We start from the raw sequence: 18,309 nt of genomic DNA on the forward strand, positions 1-18,309 counted from the left end.
GGCCATACTTGCTCAGTCAGGTCTGTCACAAACAACAGCCCCTTCTCTTCTCTTCCCACCCCTCTTCTGCATTCCACTAATATACTAGCTGTCAATCAACATACAATAGGTCTTCCAGCAGGCTTTGCCTTATGTTTCAAGTGCCAAAATTGATTTGAGGCAATTAAGAAATGTGTATTACAGCAATGACTGACAACAGTCAGGAACAATAAAACTGACGCATCTCACATTCCCTCCAGAATTAAAACTTGTCGTGTATGATAATCTATATGCAAATTACAAGATTCTAACTCAGGTGCTTAAGATGTAATGATTGGTGCTTACGATAACCTGGTGTTCTGTATATTACTGATAGTGGTTACGATCTTTTTTTTTTTTACATTTGTTTTACCCTCTAGATTCATTTGACGCTCACGATACTTTGCCAGCATGTGCAGTGGAGTCTGATTCACGTATAGACAGTGTAATCTCAATTTTGACAAAAATGTCACTTACGATTCTTTGCCTTTCCAGGAACGATATATATACGCATATAAAAAAAGCAGAATGTCTGTCCGTCCGTTCCTTTTATAAATCCATACTGTTCCACTGATCTGAACTGATCTGCGGGTAACCCTGTCTACAAGAAATTTTAACTTCCCTCTCCATTTCCTAAATGTAGGCCTATTGGCACATTAACATAGGCTAATTTAGAAAAATATCAAATTTGTCGTACAAGGAGGAAACAAAGATTATTTTAAGCCTCACAATGCAAAGAACAAAACTCTGTAAGTTCCTTTGGGACCAAAAATAATGCTTTAAGGTCCTAAAACCAACCATTAATGGAGATATTCGCACCACACTACCCCTGCTCTAGGCCATAACCATGACAATGTCAGCTCAAGAATTCTACAGTAGAATACAAGCCTGGTGTTCGAAGCAGGCACGTGCGTGAGTGTAGGCAAGGCCAAGGGGAGATTCTGCTTACACATATTAAACTCGTAGCTAATGTTGATCTGCTGAGATGCTTATTGTTTCTGGAATCACATTTCCATATTCTTACCAGCATAATTATTGTGAATAGCACCAAAGTTCTTTCACTATTTACAAGGCCAATTTCTAACTAGTGTTAATCTGCCAAAATACTTGTGGCTACTGCAGCCACATTTCCATACTCTTACCAGCATAATGTGTGTGAATAATACCAAAAATATTTTAAAACTCGTAGACAGCATTAGTCTGCTGAGATACTCATTATGGTTACTGGATCACAATAATGATTGTGAATAGCACCTAAGTGTTACTTTTGCAATTTACAGGAGATTTAGAAGATATTTTAAACTCATGAATTGGTACACGTATGACTTACTGTCTGGAGAAAACCCCTGTAGGGATAAGCCACCCCTAGGGGTGGAGGTGGGGAGCGGGTGGCATATAAAAATAATCAAAAATAGTGTTGAATCCATAGTTTTTGGGGTCACTGAGATGAACAGAGACATTCCACATGTTTAAGTCCAAGTTCATCTCCCATCGGCATGGGAGTTGCGAAGGGGTGGAAAATGGCCGAGATTATGGATATACTGTATGTGTATATGTCCCGGCAAAGCTGTCAACCAAACTTTGTACACATATGACTTACTACTGTATCTGGAAAATAATACTGTTGGGTAAGACACCCATAGCACCCCTTTGGGCAGGCGTGGAAAGGGCATGAAGTATAAAAATAATAGAAAATTACCAACATTAATATAGAATCCATAAGTTTCAAAGTCGCTGAGATGAAAAATATCCCAGATGTTGTTCAGCTCCATTAGCATAGGAGTGAGAAGAGGTGAGGAAAAAAAAAAAAAAAAAGTTCATAGTGACCAAGATTACGGATGAATGTGTGTATGTTTCAGCATAGTTTTCGACCATACTTGATACACATATGACTTACTATCTGCAAAACAATACTCTAGGGGTAATAAATCCCTAGCATCACTTGGGTTGGGGGTGACAGGTAAAAATAATCTAAAACAACCAATATTAGTGTCAAATCCACAGTTTTCTGGCTTGCTGAGATGAATTATGACACTCTGAATGCGTTTAAGTTCAGCCTCCATTGGCATGGTGATTGAGAAGAAATGAAAAAGTTTGTCCAAAATCATGTATGTGTGTATGTTCCAGCTTAGCTCTCAACCAAACTTGATAAACATATGACTTACTATCTGGAAAATATGGTACATTGAGTGTAAGGCATTTCTAGCACATGTAAGGGAGGGGGTGACATGTAAAAATAATCAAAAATAACTGATATTAGTGTTGAATCCATAGAATCAGTGTTGCTCAGATGAATTGTGACACTCTTGATGCCATTTAAATCCACGTTCAGCCTCCATCGGCATGGGGGTTCAGAAGGGGTGGGGAAAAAAATTTTCAAAAATGACTGGGAGGAGTATTGATTCCATAGTTTTTGGGGTCCTTAGGCTGATTGCTGATAGTCCCAGTGATAGAATCGTGTACAAGGGTAATCCCAAAAATAAGGTCTGCTATTTTTTTATAAATACAGAACTCTGTTCGTGTGGCTGTTGGTCACAATATTGTGAAGAGTGTTTCCCACGCTCGCATGTAAACATATGCACGTCACACTGAGGCACTCAGTCTTGGCTTGGCAGTCGTTGAGAATGGAGCTCTCATTGGATGTTACCGCCAAGTGCGAAGTGCACTTAGTTATTCGGTTTTAGAACATAAAAGGTACTGAACCAATTTAAATCCATCGCCAATTGATGGAAGTGTATGGTGAGTCGTGCATGGATGTCAAAAATGTTCATAAGTGGTGTGGAGAGTTTGCAGCCGGTTGGACTGAAATTCACAACAAACGAACAAAGGAGCGGGAAACCGTCAATTTCCGTCGAGACAGTCGTGAAGGTTGAGCAAATCGTGCCTGAAGATCGGTGGATCACCCTGGATGATCTTTGCACTTTGGTTCCTGAGGTTTCCCAAAGCGCCGCTCACAACTTCCTGAAAAGCAGGGCGGTGAGCTGGTATGACATGGGCATACAAAAATTGTCACAGCGTCTATAAAAGTGCATCGATTGAAATGGTGATTATGTCGAAAAATAGCTAAATGTTCAAGCTGTAAATTGACATAAACCATTGTAGAAATAAACAGGTCTATGTATTTATAAAAAGATAGGAGACCTTATTTTTGGGATTACCTTCGTATATCATATCTATAGTGCAATGCGTAAATAAATACAGTTACTTACTTTTATTAAATTTTGAAAGGTTCAACTACTTCCCAGACAATCTGCAGTGTCACAAGCAAATAGTTTAACATGAAACTGAATTATCTCAATTTAAAACTTAAAATTATATACATAAACAATATTTCTAAATTTACAAAAGATTGTGTAAACTATCAATCAATGTCTCAATAAAGAAATGGAATCTAAAAAAATTTGCTTCCAACAGATAATGCAAATCCTAAAAGTAAACATTCAAAAAAAGTACCTGAGCAGAACTCGGCACTACAGCTAGTGTTATATAAAATATAATTTTAAATGAGGGGTATCATGTGAAAAAGTTTACAAGTTTCAAAGAATAAAATATGTTACATATTATTGGATATTATTTTGTATATCCATGCAGGGTGCTACCTACCTGTTGTTTTCCAAGCCTTTTCTTAAATGATTTCAAAGAAATTGGAAATTTATTGAACATCTCCCTTTGTAAGTCATTCCAATCCCTAACTCCCCTTCCTATAAACAAATATTTGCCTCAATTTGTCCTCTTGAATTCCAACTTCATCTTCATATTGTGATCTTTCCTACTTTTAAAGACGCCACTCTAACTTATTTGTCTACTGATGTCATTCCACGCCATCTCTCCACTGTCAGCTCAGTACATACCACTTAGTCGAGCAGCTCGCCTTCTTTCTCCCAAGTCTTCCCAGCCCAAACTTTGCAACATTTTTGTAATGCCACTCTTTTGTCGGAAATCACCCAGAGCAAATGGAGCTTCTTTTCTTTGAATTTTTTCCAGTTCTTGAATCAAGTAATCCTGGTAAGGGTCCCATACACTGGAACCATACTCTAATTGGGGTCTTACCAGAGATGTATATGCCCTCGCCTTTACATCCTTACTACAACCCCTAAATACTCTCATAACCATGTGCAGAGATCTGTACCCTTTATTTACAATCATATTTATGTGATTACCCCAATGAAGATCTTTCCTTATAGTAACACCTAGGTACTTACAATAATCCCCAAAAGGAACTTCCACCCCATCAATGCAGTAATTAAAACTGAGAGGACTTTTCCTATTGTGACTTTTTACCCCGTTTATCATCATACCATTGCCTAGTGTCCATCTCACAACATTATCGATGTCATTTTGCAGTTGCTCACGATCTTGTAATTTATTACTCTGAACAGAATAACGTCGTCTGCAAAAAGCCTTATCTCTGATTCCACTTCTTTACACATATCATTGATATAAGAAAACATAAAGGTCCAATAATACTGCCTTGAGGAATTCCCTTCTTAATTATTACAGGGACAGATAAAGCTTCGCTATTCTAATTCTCTGAGTTCACCGAGCTCGATAGCTGCAGTCGCTTAAGTGCGGCCAGTATCCAGTAATCGGGAGATAGTGGGTTCGAACCCCACTGTCGATAGCCCTGAAGATGGTTTTCCGTGGTTTCCCATTTTCACACCGGGCAAATGCCGGGGCTGTACCTTAATTAAGGCCACGGCCGCTTCCTTCCAATTCCTAGGCCTTTCCTATCCCATCGTTGCCATAAGACCTATCTGTGTCGGTGCGACGTAAATCAAATAGCAAAAAAAAAAAAAAAAAAAAAATTCTCTGAGTTCTATTTTCTAGAAACATAGCCACCCATTCAGTCACTCTTTTTTTCAAATCCAGTTGCACTCATTTTTGCTGGTAGTCTCCCATGATCTACCCTATCAAATGCCTTAGATGGGTCAATCGCGATATAGTCCGTTTGACCTCCTGAATCCAGAATATCTGCTATATCTTGCTGGAATCCAACAAGTAGAGTTTCAGTGGAATAACCTTTCCTAAACCCAAAATGCCTTCTATCGAACCAGTTATTAATTTTGCAAACATGTCTATTATAATCAGAAAGAATGCTTTCCCAAAGCTTACATGCAATGCATGTCAAACTGACTGGCCTGTAATTTTCACCCTTTTCCTTTATACACTGGGGCTGCTATAGCAACTCTCCATTCATTTAGTATAGCTCCTTCAACCAAAGAATAATCAAATAAGTACTTCAAATATGGTACTATATCCCAACCCATTGTCTTTAGTATATCCCACGAAACCTTATCAATTCCAGCTGCTTTTCTACTTTTCAACTTTTGTATCGTACTGTAAATGTCATTGTTGTCATAGGTAAATTTTAATACTTCTTTAGTATTAGTCACCTCCTCTATCTGGACATTATCCTTGTAACCAACAATCTTTACATACGGGTGACTGAATACTTCTGCCTTTTGAAGATCCTCGCATTCACACTCCCCTTGTTTATTAATGATTCCTAGAATGTCCTTCTTGGAACCTGTTTCTGCCTTAAAGTACCTATACATACGCTTCCATTTTTCACTAAAATTTGTATGACCACCAATTATGCTTGCCATCATGTTATCCTTAGCTGACTTCCTTGGTAGATTCAATTTCCTAGTAAGTTCGTTAAATTTCTCCTTACTTCCACAGCCATTTCTAACTCTATTTCTTTCCAACCTGCACGTCCTTCTTAGTCCCTTTACTTCTCTGTTAGAATATAGTGGACCTTTAGGACCCTTTCACACGAGGCGACTAGTGGCGGCAACTTACAGCGGAGCATGGCGACTGCAGTTGCGGGAGCTGAAAACAGTCGCCTACAGTTGCTCACTCGCGCAGCTAGCGGCCGCCACTCGAGGTAAAGCATTATTTTAAATGAGAGCTTTCATACGGTGCCACTAGTTGCCGCTACTTCTCACTGTCCACTACAGTTTGATCCAGTTCGTGTAATTTAGGAAGTCCTGAATAACAAGCGTAACAGATTAACAGATGAACAAGTGAAACGGAAGACCTGGTATATGGAGTTGAAAAATATCCCACGATTTGGAACGCTTCAGTCGATGAGTATGGAAAATTGAACGAAGAAACGCATGGCATACCATTATATTGAGGTTCTTCCCGAGTTTGATGACAAAACACCAGCAGAGGGAAATGAGATAAGTAAGCGTTTTCCTTATATTTTACGTACCACCTTTTGTTAATTTGTTACAAGAAAACTCAATTTAGCAAGACAATTCTGTAAATTACCGAGTATATTCAGAAAAGAGTATTTCATTCATTATTTGCTTCAATTATTTTTATTGTAGTGAAAAGTTTGTCATGCAGGAGATTTACATGGTAAGCAAGATAGCATTAGAATGAAAGATAAACGATCATCACTACTTAACTAATGTTATTAAAAAGAGCCCATTGCAAATTGAAAATTACTAAACGCATGTAAAGTACAATTGTATTTTTGGTGTCCATCTATGATCTGTATAGTACTTTAGACACAATACTTATGTCTCTAAATATGATCCATTTGCCATGAAACTGCACCTTCCTCACTGATAAAGTAATTGGCAAACTTGTCTCGCAAATTTCTGGCAAGCCTTGATGTAGGTCCTGAAGCAGGGCCCATTTCAAACAATCCATCTACTGTCAAAGTATCTTCGATTTGAACACCATACCTCTCTCATACAAAATTATGCAAAACACAACACACTTTCACTATGTCCTCTGCTAGTGTGGTGTCAACATTCACTGGTCTATGGAAAATATGCCAGTTGTTTGCAAGTATTCCAAACGTAGGCCTACATTCAATGTGCCTGTGTGCCGTTGAAAGTCTGTAATTAAAAGATGCGTTTCTTTACACTCAGAAAAGTGCCCGCATATGGTCGCAGTAAATGACGGGAAAGACCAAATCCCTCATCAGCTACAAATACAAGGGGCATTGACTCATAAAATCCTGTGTACGACCTCTGTGGTAGAGGATGCACCTTCATTGCTCTTGCCCTGCGTTTATTTATCTTTTTCTTTTGGATTAGCAAAGCAAGCAGAAGCAGTTCCTCACTCATAGATACCATTTTAGAAATGGGGAGTAGACCTGTTTTCTGTACAGGCGATTGGTTGCCGCCACCGATCGCCGCCACTAGTTGCCTCGTATGAAAGGGCAGGCGATCGGCTGCTACCACCGATCGCCGCCACTAGTTGCCTCGTATGAAAGGGGCTTTAGCATTCCTTACCATCTTTAAAGGTACAACCAATTTCACATTCTTCTACAATTGCTTTAAACCCACCCCAGAGTCTGTTTGCATTTTTATTTACCATTTTCCAACGATCATAGTTACTTTTTAAAAACTGCCCCATGCCTGTTTCATCAGCCATATGGTACTGCCTAATAGTCCTAATTTCAATACCTTCCTTTCTTTCATATTTATTTTTAATTACCACAAAAACAGCTTCATGATCACTAATACCATCTATTACTTTGGTTTCTCTATAGATCACATCTGATTTTACCAGCACCACATACAGAATATTCTTCCCTCTAGTTGGTTCCATCACTTTTTGAATGAGATAAAAAACACATGGCACTTAACACCCTCGAAAGGGCTTTGTCCTGCTCAGTGACCACTGCTCAGCCCGAAGGCCTGCTGATTTCGAGGGGCATGTGGTCAGTATGACGCATTCTCTCAGTCGTTATTCTGGGCTTTCGAGACCAGGGCCGCCATCTCATCGTCAGATAGCTCCTCAATTCTAATCACGTAGGCTGAGTGGACCTCGAACCAGCTCTCAGGTCGAGAGAAAAATTTCTGACCTGGCCGGGAATTGAACCTGGTACCTCCGGGCGAGAATCAGAATCAGATGCCCTTCCCATATTAACTTATTTGCCATTTGGTGGTCATGCTTACTGTCTTTCGCATTACCTTCCCAATTGACATTTGGTAAATTGAGATCACCCGCTACAAGCATGTTCGTTTCCTTATCGTTTCCCACATAGTTGATTATCTTATCAAATAATTCTGAATCAGCATCAGCGCTACCGTTTCCCAGTCTCTACACTCCAAAGACATCAAGTTGTCTATTATGTTATACCTAGAATTTCACGTTCGTCATCTTTAGCTGTGAGGACTTAGAGAAGGAAGAATTATTCAGTCAGCAATATGTAAAGGTAGTTGAATGTAAGGATAATATCCAGATAGAGGAGACTAATAATGGCAAATTAATGCAATTTACCTATGATGATAAAGATATTTACAGAGAGATACAAAAGTTAAAATATAGAATGTCACTGGGATTGATAAGATTTCTGAGGATGTATTAAAGGGTATGGGATGGAATATAGGGCCATAACTGAAATATTTGATTACTGGTTGCATAAAGGAGTGATACCAAATGAATGGAGAGTTGTAACAGTAGCCCCAGTATACAAGGGAAAGGGTGACAAACATAAAATGGATAATTACAGGCCAGCCAGCTTGACATGTGTTGCTGTAAGTTCTGGGAAAGCATTCTTTCTGATTATATCAGACATATTTGCGAAAATAACTGGTGTAATAGAAGGCAGTTCAGATTTAGAAAAGGTTATTTCAGTGAGGCTCAGCTTGTAGGATTCCAGCAAGATACAGCAGCTATTTTAGGTTAAGAAGGTCAAATGGTTTGTATTGCTATTGACCTATCCAAGGCTTTTGACGGGGTAGATCATGGGAGATTACTTATGAAAATGAAGCTATTGACTAGATAAAAGAGTGGTTGAATGGGTGGCTAGATTTCTAGAAAATAGAACTCACAGAATTAGATATCTGATAATCCATTGACTATAGCAATTAACAACACCCTTGCTTTCAATTGGGTCACAGTGCAAGATGGCAAGACAATAGCAGAATCAATTACTCAGAGTAACGGAGTCCTACAAGGTGACTGCTTAAGCTCTATTTTCTTCAACATTGCCTTGGCAGATATCAAGAAGATCACCCACGCCACCTCAGTCTTAATATGTCAAAGATATAGTAATAGGGTTAAACAATAAAGAAGAGTTACAAAATGTAGTGAATGAACTCGAGGACTACCGTATGCCATAATTACAGCTTGGAAATCAACAAAAACAAAATAGTACAGATGGTATTTCAGAAAGGGGGAAGTATTTCAACCAAAGACAGATTACAGTGTGGAGAGGAGGACCTGCAGGTTGTGAACTCATTTATATATCTGGGCATCACACTCCAACCAACAGCTACCTCTTTTAAAAACCACATAAGAGAGAGATCCTGGGCAGCTATTAGAAGTATATATGACATCAAGAATCCCACGAGACTTTCTTTGAATATGACCATGATGTTAGTTTACGCCAAAGTCCTTCCAGTAATAACTTATGGGCTGGAACTCTTTTGGGAGTATCAATCAGTATGAGACCTACAAGTTATTGAAAACTCGAGGACTACCGTATGCCATAATTACAGCTTGGAAATCAACAAAAACAAAATAGTACAGATGGTATTTCAGAAAGGGGGAAGTATTTCAACCAAAGACAGATTACAATGTGGAGAGGAGGACCTGCAGGTTGTGAACTCATTTATATATCTGGGCATCACACTCCAACCAACAGCTACCTCTTTTAAAAACCACATAAGAGAGAGATCCTGGGCAGCTATTAGAAGTATATATGACATCAAGAAACCCACGAGACTTTCTTTGAATATGACCATGATGTTAGTTTACGCCAAAGTCCTTCCAGTAATAACTTATGGGCTGGAACTCTTTTGGGAGTATCAATCAGTATGAGACCTACAAGTTATTGAAAATGTTAAAGCTAGATTTTTGAAAAGAACTCTTGGGATTTCCAAGGCATCTCCTTCAAGATTGGCATATGAACTTGCTTCAGAAATGTTTCTACTGGAGGACTTAAAATTTAGAATGAAACTCCCATCTACGAGGCAGGAACATGAGCTTCTACAGAACAGAAAGAAGAAAAGAGCTGACATAGACCCAGACTTCTACTCAACGGATGCTATGCTCGATCGGAGATGGACAGAATAAAACAATATTATGAGGAATCCTTCAAATAGGTTGAAAATATATGGATTTCACCATATGCTATGTAGCCAATTGGGCTTCCACAAACCATCTATGCAATGTGTATGTAAGCTTTGTAAAGCCTTGTGTGAATGATACCATTTCAGCAAGTGCATCAAAAGAGAAAGATCCCTAATGGAATACTGTAAAACCAAATGTACATTTGTGTACTGTTTACTTTAATTATAAAGAACTAGCAGTTTCCCGCTGGCTCCGCCCGCAATGTACAAAGTATGGTGTTGTTCGTTAATATCCTCACGGATGTATTTGCAAAGTTTCAAGTTAATGAAATAAAGCACATGATCTGCTGTGGTGACTCTTGAATATTATGTCAACAAAACACTTGAAAATACATCACACAAAGAAATTGAATTAAACGTTCCTTGGAACAACACTACGCGTCGAACTGTTAAAAAGTCCTTCAAAGATCTTCGTCGTGGAGACAAATGTACTCATAACTTTTCTCAGAATCTACCGATTTAAAGTAGTTATTGCCTCAAAAGAAAGTGCTTGATCCACTGAGTGTTTTTAGACCAAAACAAACCGCGTACCTCAATTACAACGAAAGATATGATTGCTTCAGTGAGAAAAAATGTTGAAGAAATGAGACGTCAAATTGAGTGTGCACTCATAACTTTCCTCAGAATCAATCAGTTTGAATAGTTAAGAGCTGAAATGAAAGAGCTTGATCCACTGAGTGTTCTTAGGCCAAAATGAACCCCGTACCTCAATTAGAACCAAAGATATGATTGCTTCAAAGAGACAAAAAATTGAAAAAATCAAATAATTTGAGGAAGGCGGAAGTTAAGTGATTTATAACACCTGATCACAAATCTGTGCGTGAATACCTTTCAGTTAAAAAAAGAATGAACGAAATCGACCGGATAGAATGGCCGGACTGACTGACTTTAGTTTTCATAAATTTTTTAAATATATAGATTAGAGTAGGTGAAGTGTTATCTGATCCTGTAATGATTAAGAGGGGGTCCCTCAGGGCAGTATTATTGGACCTTTATGTTTTCTTATATATATAAGCGATATGGGTAAAGAAATGGAATCACAGGTTAGGTTTTAGCATGTGATGTTATACAGTATATAATAAAATATAAGCTATAGGATTCTAAGCAATTACAAAAAGACCTCAACAGTGTTGTGTGATGGATAGCAGACAATGGTATGATGGTAAATGGGATGAAAATCAGGTTTAAGTTTCAGCAAGAGGAAAAGTCCTCTCAGTTTTAATTACTGTGTTGATGGGGTGATAGTACCTTATGGGGAACGCTGTAAGTACCTGGGTGTAAATAAACAGAATGATCTTCTTTGGGGCAATCATATTAATGACTTTGTTTAGAAAGGATACAGATCTCTTCACATCTCCCCCTGTAAATGGGGGCAGTAGAATAACACCCACAATATCCCCTGCCTATATAAGAGGTGATTCAAAGGGGCCCCAGGGGCTCTCAACTTGGGAGTGTGTAGTGGCGACTACATGGCTCTGAGCTGAGTCCCGGCATTGTTTCCATTTACTTGTACCAGGCTCCTCACTTTCATCTATCCTATCCACCCTCCCTTGGTCAACTCTCGTTCTTTTCCAACCCCTACAGTATCAGGTTTCTGAGGCCGAGAGAGTCTTTCATTTTCATGCTATTTGCAGCCCTTGTATTTCGTTGGCGATTCCTTCATTTTTTGAAGTGTAGGTCCTTTCCATTTTTTCTCTCTGATTAATATTATATAGAGGATGGTTACCTAGTTGTACTTCCTTTTAAAACAATAATCTCCACCACCACCACCTCTCTTCACATGATCATGAGAGTATTTAGGGTTTGTAGTAAGGATGTAAAGGAGAGTGTGTAAGTCTCTGGTAAGACCCCAATTTAGAGTATGGTTCCAGTGTATGGGACCCACACCAGAACTACTTGATACGAGAAGTGGAAAATGCCCAAATGAAAGGAGCAGTATATGTTCCGGTTGATTTCTGACAAAGGAGTAGTGTTATGAAAATGTTGCAAACTTTGGGCTGAGAAGACTTGAGAGTAAGGAGACGAGCTGCTTGACTAAGTTGTATTTGATGATATAGATGTTGATTCCCATAGGGAACCTGTAATTTGTCCCGAATGAGTAAATTTGTAATACCAATAAAAATGGTCTGTTATTGGACATTATAAATTTTCCAACTAACTCATTCCTGGTTGCCAGCGTTTTGCCCCAGTGTGCTAAGTTGGGTTCATCAGTTGGTAAATAACACACCCACCAAGTCGCATGGCTAGTGCATACCGTGGAGGCCTCCAGACGTAATGTGGGGCCAGATGGGAGGGGACCAGGCCTCCATGGTATGCACTAGCCATGCATCTTGGTGGATGTGCTATTTACCAACTGATGAACCCAACTTAGCACACTAGGGCGAAACGCTGGCAACCAGGAATGAGTTAGCTGGGAAATTTATAATGTCCAATAATGGACCATATTGATATTATTAAGTTGTATTTTTCGAGCTGTCAGTGGTGAGATGGTGTGGAATGACGTTAGTAGACAAATAAGTTTGAGCAGAGCTTTTAAAAGCAGGAAAGATCATTATATTAAGATAAAGTTGGAATTCAAGAGAACAAATTGGGGCAAATATTAATTTATAGGGGGAGGAGTAAGGGATTGGAATAATTATCAAGGAAAATATTTGATAAATTTCCAATTTCTTTGAAAATTTTAAAGAAAGAGCTGGGTAAACAACTGATAGAGTACCTGCCACTTGGACAAGAGCCTTAAATGCAGATCATTGATGATTGATTTCCAGAGTATTTCAGGTCATACATGATTGATTTTTTTCTGTCATAAACATTGGGACCTTGGTCTTCATCAGTCTTACATTTCTACAGATTTGTCATCTATACCAAATACATTTTAATTTTAAATATGAGCCTAAAGAAATAGTTCAACTTTTACAAAAATTCCGGCATTTTCTAAAAGGTTGCTCTGCATTTGAAAACGTTGATGTGGCAGCAGCCGCAGTCAGCTTGGTCAATCGCGACAAGACGTTCACAAAGTTTCTTAAGGCGACACTTTGGAGATAAAAATCGATCTTTTGGTCATTTTGGCAATTTTTTTTTTTTTACTGAAATTGAAAGGATTGAGTTTCTTCTTTCTTGTCACAAAGTTATTTAATTGAATTCAAACAATTTATCACTTTAATAAAGCTTTGTTTGCCAGTCTGCACACAGCAGAAATGGGCGTGGCATCTGCTGAACTGCTTTGTGAAGTAACGATGTCATTGTCATGTTTCCATTCAATCAAATATGCCCGTTCTTTCCAATTATGCATCCATGGGATAGGCCAATAGCCCCCCTTCTCCCGATATATTTATGCAGACTCAAGCTGTAAGATCTACCATACATCTGAATGAATTTATAAAGCCTGTTAAGGACTAATATTTCAGTACTCGACTGTCATTGAGCAACATTTTATGCTTGTATTGGTATTCCTGATGGTACTACAATAGTGCCGACAACTATAAGTTTCTCTTGTGTGTTTACTCTTTTTTGTGGGTTCTGTGGTGGTAGCCAGTCTGTTTACTTTTGTGAAGTACACACACAAGTAACATCTTGTAGTTGAGTATCAAGATACTGTGATTATTGAAAGACAGTGTGCTGTAATAATTGATAGCTTGTATTCAAGGGAATAAACAATATGCGTAAATATAAATCAGCCTTAGCTAAGCGACGAATTGCTGAACTTTTGATAGGAAAGAGATGGGGATCAGCTATTACAGGACAGGAGTTTCCATTGAATAAATCAGGAACAAAACATCATGAAATGTTAATGGAATCGTCAGGAAAGTGTCGCATCAACTTCAAGCCATGTAAGTCCTGCACCTATACCCAACAATCATGACATGACAGAAACTACATTCCCTGTAACTTCGACTCAGGAAAAGTAGCATTGTGAAAAACAAAATGCAGGTGAATCATTTTCTGTTCTTTGGAGAAGGAGAAGAAGAAGAGACAAGCTTCCAGAGTTACCAGTATTTTTACAGAAGCTGCTAAGAAACGAAGGGAAGGAAAAACATATGGTTCTGGTGACTTTTAGGTAATGAATCAGGAAGAAAACGTCACTTGAACTTTGATTTAATTTTCCCAACAATTGTAATTTTTTCACTTAAATCCCATTTTTCTCCCATAATATTCAGCCAATTGTAACAAAATTTGTATGGTATATGTATCACAGCTATATTAAGAAACCTGCATATGGAATATTTGATTGCAGAATTTTTTCAAGTAGTACAGATTTTTAAGTCCTAAAGTTTAGAACTTAAAAATTACACAAACTTTAGTACGATATATCTCCTTATATAAATTATGTACAGAAAAATTGATACGCAGTGCTTTTAGGAGGCGTATTATCTACCTAATTACAAATTTACATTAACATCTTAATTAAATTTCATGAAAAAATGTAATTGAGAATTTCAAAAAAACATTCAAAAACATTTGTTTTGGAAAAACCAGTAATTGTATATTAATGAAATTTTCGTGATATCTCTACTTTTATGTTTATAGGTGACATTCCCACAAAGTTTCGTGAAACTCCATGCATTAGTTAAAAATATATTTTTTATCTCCGGAGTGTTGCCTTAAATAGCCACGATAAGCAAAGTAGGTTATTTGAATTTCTACATTTTAAACGCAATATACTCAGTGCGACATTACAGGCATAGCGCATTTCCTTGAAATCCCGTCACAGAAGTTTTCGTTTAGGTTAGTAACTTCAGTGGTTTGCTGTGTCCCTGTGTCCGAAGGTATCAAAGATTTAAATTTCGCGGCGTGAATATGTTGGTTTTTTTTATACGGTAAAATTAACTACGCTCACCAATGAATAAAATAATTTGAGGAGAAAGAGAAGCCTTATGCAGGAAGTAATTAATACTGTAATCTTGCAAATGTTAACTTAAAGCCGGAACATTAATGTAATTGTGAATTTGACATCCTGCTCATGTGTCTCGATCTACTCGCTACTGTTGATCAGCTGTGTTTGCAGTTAGCAGCTCATCAGCTGGGCGGTTTGTGGTAGTAGCATTGGTCGCATACTGTTTGTTGTTATTGTGGTTGTAGTCATATGAGCTTTGCGGTCCCGGCCCAGACAAGGAAGTAATGGTAGTAAAACACATTTACTGGTACCAGTCTTCAGGTTATTGTTTCCTCTGGTGCAGTTTCTCGTGTGTAAAGAATTGTCATCCGAGAAATTAGAGTTGATTCAACTATTAGTAATTCGCATATTCCTAACCTTAAGATAAGATGTTACAGAATCATCTGTTCTCTTTCTTTGTGTATGTCGCGCTAATATCTGTCAGTTCACAAGATTCGTGGATAAGAAGACGTGAAGAGGAAGGTATTCTCCATCCTATTGTAGAACCAGGCATTTTTAATGAAGTAAATTATTTTGATGTGAATGATACTGTGGAGTATATATTTGAATACCCTGGAGGTGATAAGGTTGGTACCACGAATTTTTGACTAATAGTGCACATTGAACTCTTAATGAACTTTTTAGCAGTATTTTTTAATACTGCTTCACTATTTTCAGGTAGTGTGTTCCCTGTACTGGTCATTTTCACCTTGCATTATGTATAATGTGTCAGTTGTTAAATTCTGTTTGGTTGTGAATTGTAGAATGAATTTATAAGCATCGTAGGCCTTGTGTTTTACTATTTTGGTAATACTGTTCATTTTTCACTTCCTTTATTATTCCACAAGTCCTGAATCATTCTGTAGGTCTACCCCCATAAGCTTATAAGTCTTATTTTATTGCAGTTTTAAATCCTCAGTTCATTAAAATGGACTTGTTTCCTTTTGTCTAAATGTCTTGTTTCAGCTTGTATCGTTCTCGTTCTGATATATCGTGATGCCCTGTATTGCACACAACCCATTATAAACTTTGACTTGCTCAACCTTATGGCTGCAGATATTGAAGTGTCATGTGGTTAGCATGATGATTTTGCTTGGCTTTCTTAACTAGATCCACTGTCTCTCATATGGGGCATTGTCTCAGTTGACTTCATGAGACTGAGTGAACCGCATCTCACCCCTTAGTCCAGGAGCCTGGAATCAAATCTGGGCCTTTGTCTAAGAGGGACACATGTTACCCTTTAGCTCGGGGCTGGTGATGTATACAAATGTGTGAGTTTCTACCTGCCTGTCTTTGATATAGACCTACTTGGACCAGGGCCTATTGAAAGCCATTTTTCTGAACGACGCCATTAAGGACTGCTGCAAAGGCACGAGGTCTGTTAAAATCCATCCTTTATGAATTGATATTAGCATACAATATCCAGAGTCATTTTTGTGTCGCTCACATGGGCTAACAGAATGGAGAATAATCTACAGTAGTGGAAAGAAACAAACAAGTGACAAAATTTAGTCAGATATAGAAAGATAGAAACACATAACTGGATAAATACAGTCACAAGTCATCAGAAGAGGGAGTAAGTAGAAAAGGAAACAACAACAGTCTCCACATCTTCATACAGTGCTATCTTCAAATAGATAAGTTCTCCCCTCATTAGTTCCAATTTTTTCACATCCACTTCTTCTCAGCCTCTGATGAGGATGGTTGCCTAGTTGTACTTCCTCTTAAAACAATAATCACCACCATCACCGCTCTCAGCCTCTGACAAGCTAATTTCTGCTTCCTAGCTTCATCAGGAAGGCAAACTTCAACACTCAGTAGGGGCTCATGTTGGCAGATCGTCAGTGCTTAACGTGGAAAGTGTGGCATTAGAGGAATGTCAAATAAACACAGAAAAAGGGAAAACTGTTGGGTTCCTTTTCATCTTTTGTGTTTGTTCTGAGTTCTTGCCCTGTGTATCGCCTGTATTCTTTATCATTTTATCTCTTCTGACAAACCTCGTCCGGTACACCTTGTGAATGATTGTACCAATATTCCTCCCATTGTGGTCACCTGGTGCAGTTACAAACACAAACATGTAATGATATCTCACCTGCACATTTGATTTTACACAAGAATCTGCACTTGTGCAAAACTGCTGCACATGGTTTCCCATTTTCACACCAGGCAAATGCTGGGGTTGTACCTTAATTAAGGTCACGGCCACTTCCTTCCCATTCCTAGGCCTTTCCTGTCCTATCGTCGCCGTAAGACCTATCTATGTCGGTGTGACGTAAAGCACATAGCAAAAAAAAAAAAAAAAAAAAAATGCTGCAAAGCGGTAGGCTCACACAACGATTGAAGTACAAAGTTAAATATGTTATGGAAAGTGTCTTATGAATTTGTAATGATTCAATATAAAGGAGATGATATCTTGAAGAGGTTCATTGTCATTGATGAAACTTGGGCCATGACCTATTGAAAGCCATTCTGCTGAATGACACCAATTATGGATGGCTGCAAAGGTGCAAGATCTGTTATAATCCATCCTCTGTGAAGCGATTTTGGCATACAGCATCCAGGTGTCATTTTTGTGTCACATGAGCTAACAGAATGAAGAATAATCTGCAGCAGTCATGGATGCAGGTGTTCTCTGTGTTATCATCCTACATACCAAGTGAGTTGGTCGTGTGGTTAGGGGGGTGCAGCTGTGAGCTTGCATTCGGGAGATAGTGGGTTCGAACCCCACTATCAGTAGCCCTGAAGATGGTTTTTCTGTTGTTTCCCATTTTCATACCAGGCAAATACTGGGGCTGTACCTCAATTAAGGCCATGACCACTTCCTTCCCACTCTTAGCCTTTTCCTATCCCATAGTCGTCATAAAACCTATCTGTGTCGGTGCGACATAAAGCCAATTGCAAGTTATAAATCTCATTCCGTATTGACGGTTGTCACTTTACAAATAAAAGTATTCATATAATCCTCCTTATCAATACACATCAACTCATCTGTTAGATGGAACAGTCTATAGGCTACATGTTTCAGCCTATTCTCAAGGCCATCTTCAGTAGCAGAACAATTATTACATAACACAAACAGATTAAAAATCTTGATGAAGTGAAATGACAGTGATCATGATTAATGAATTAAAAACATATCGAGTTACAAAGTCCTCTCGTCTGATGGGTCGGTCTTGATTGTCAAATAAAACTTGCTGACTATTAAAATGAAAACACTGTGCTAAGCAGTGTAGTGAGACCATCAGTACCATGGATTAAATCTTCCCCTAAAGAGAAATTCACCACATTTACCTTTAATAATAATAACATATATCC

At 38.3% G+C, this 18,309-nt stretch overlaps 1 protein-coding gene across 1 annotated transcript in view; it reads left to right on the forward strand.

Annotated features, from left to right (window-relative positions):
• The first annotated feature begins 15,164 nt into the window (after positions 1 to 15,164).
• Positions 15,165 to 18,309, forward strand: part of LOC136856856 (SID1 transmembrane family member 1) — a 162,472-nt gene continuing 159,327 nt past the window's right edge. Inside the window, exon 1 of the mRNA XM_067135054.2 lies at positions 15,165 to 15,581. Coding sequence (XP_066991155.2) covers positions 15,384 to 15,581 — 198 coding nt within the window. The 5' untranslated portion in view covers positions 15,165 to 15,383. The remainder of the gene's footprint in view (positions 15,582 to 18,309) is intronic.

This window comes from Anabrus simplex, chromosome 1 (assembly GCF_040414725.1).
Source record: "Anabrus simplex isolate iqAnaSimp1 chromosome 1, ASM4041472v1, whole genome shotgun sequence".
NCBI classification, from domain to species: domain Eukaryota; kingdom Metazoa; phylum Arthropoda; class Insecta; order Orthoptera; family Tettigoniidae; genus Anabrus; species Anabrus simplex.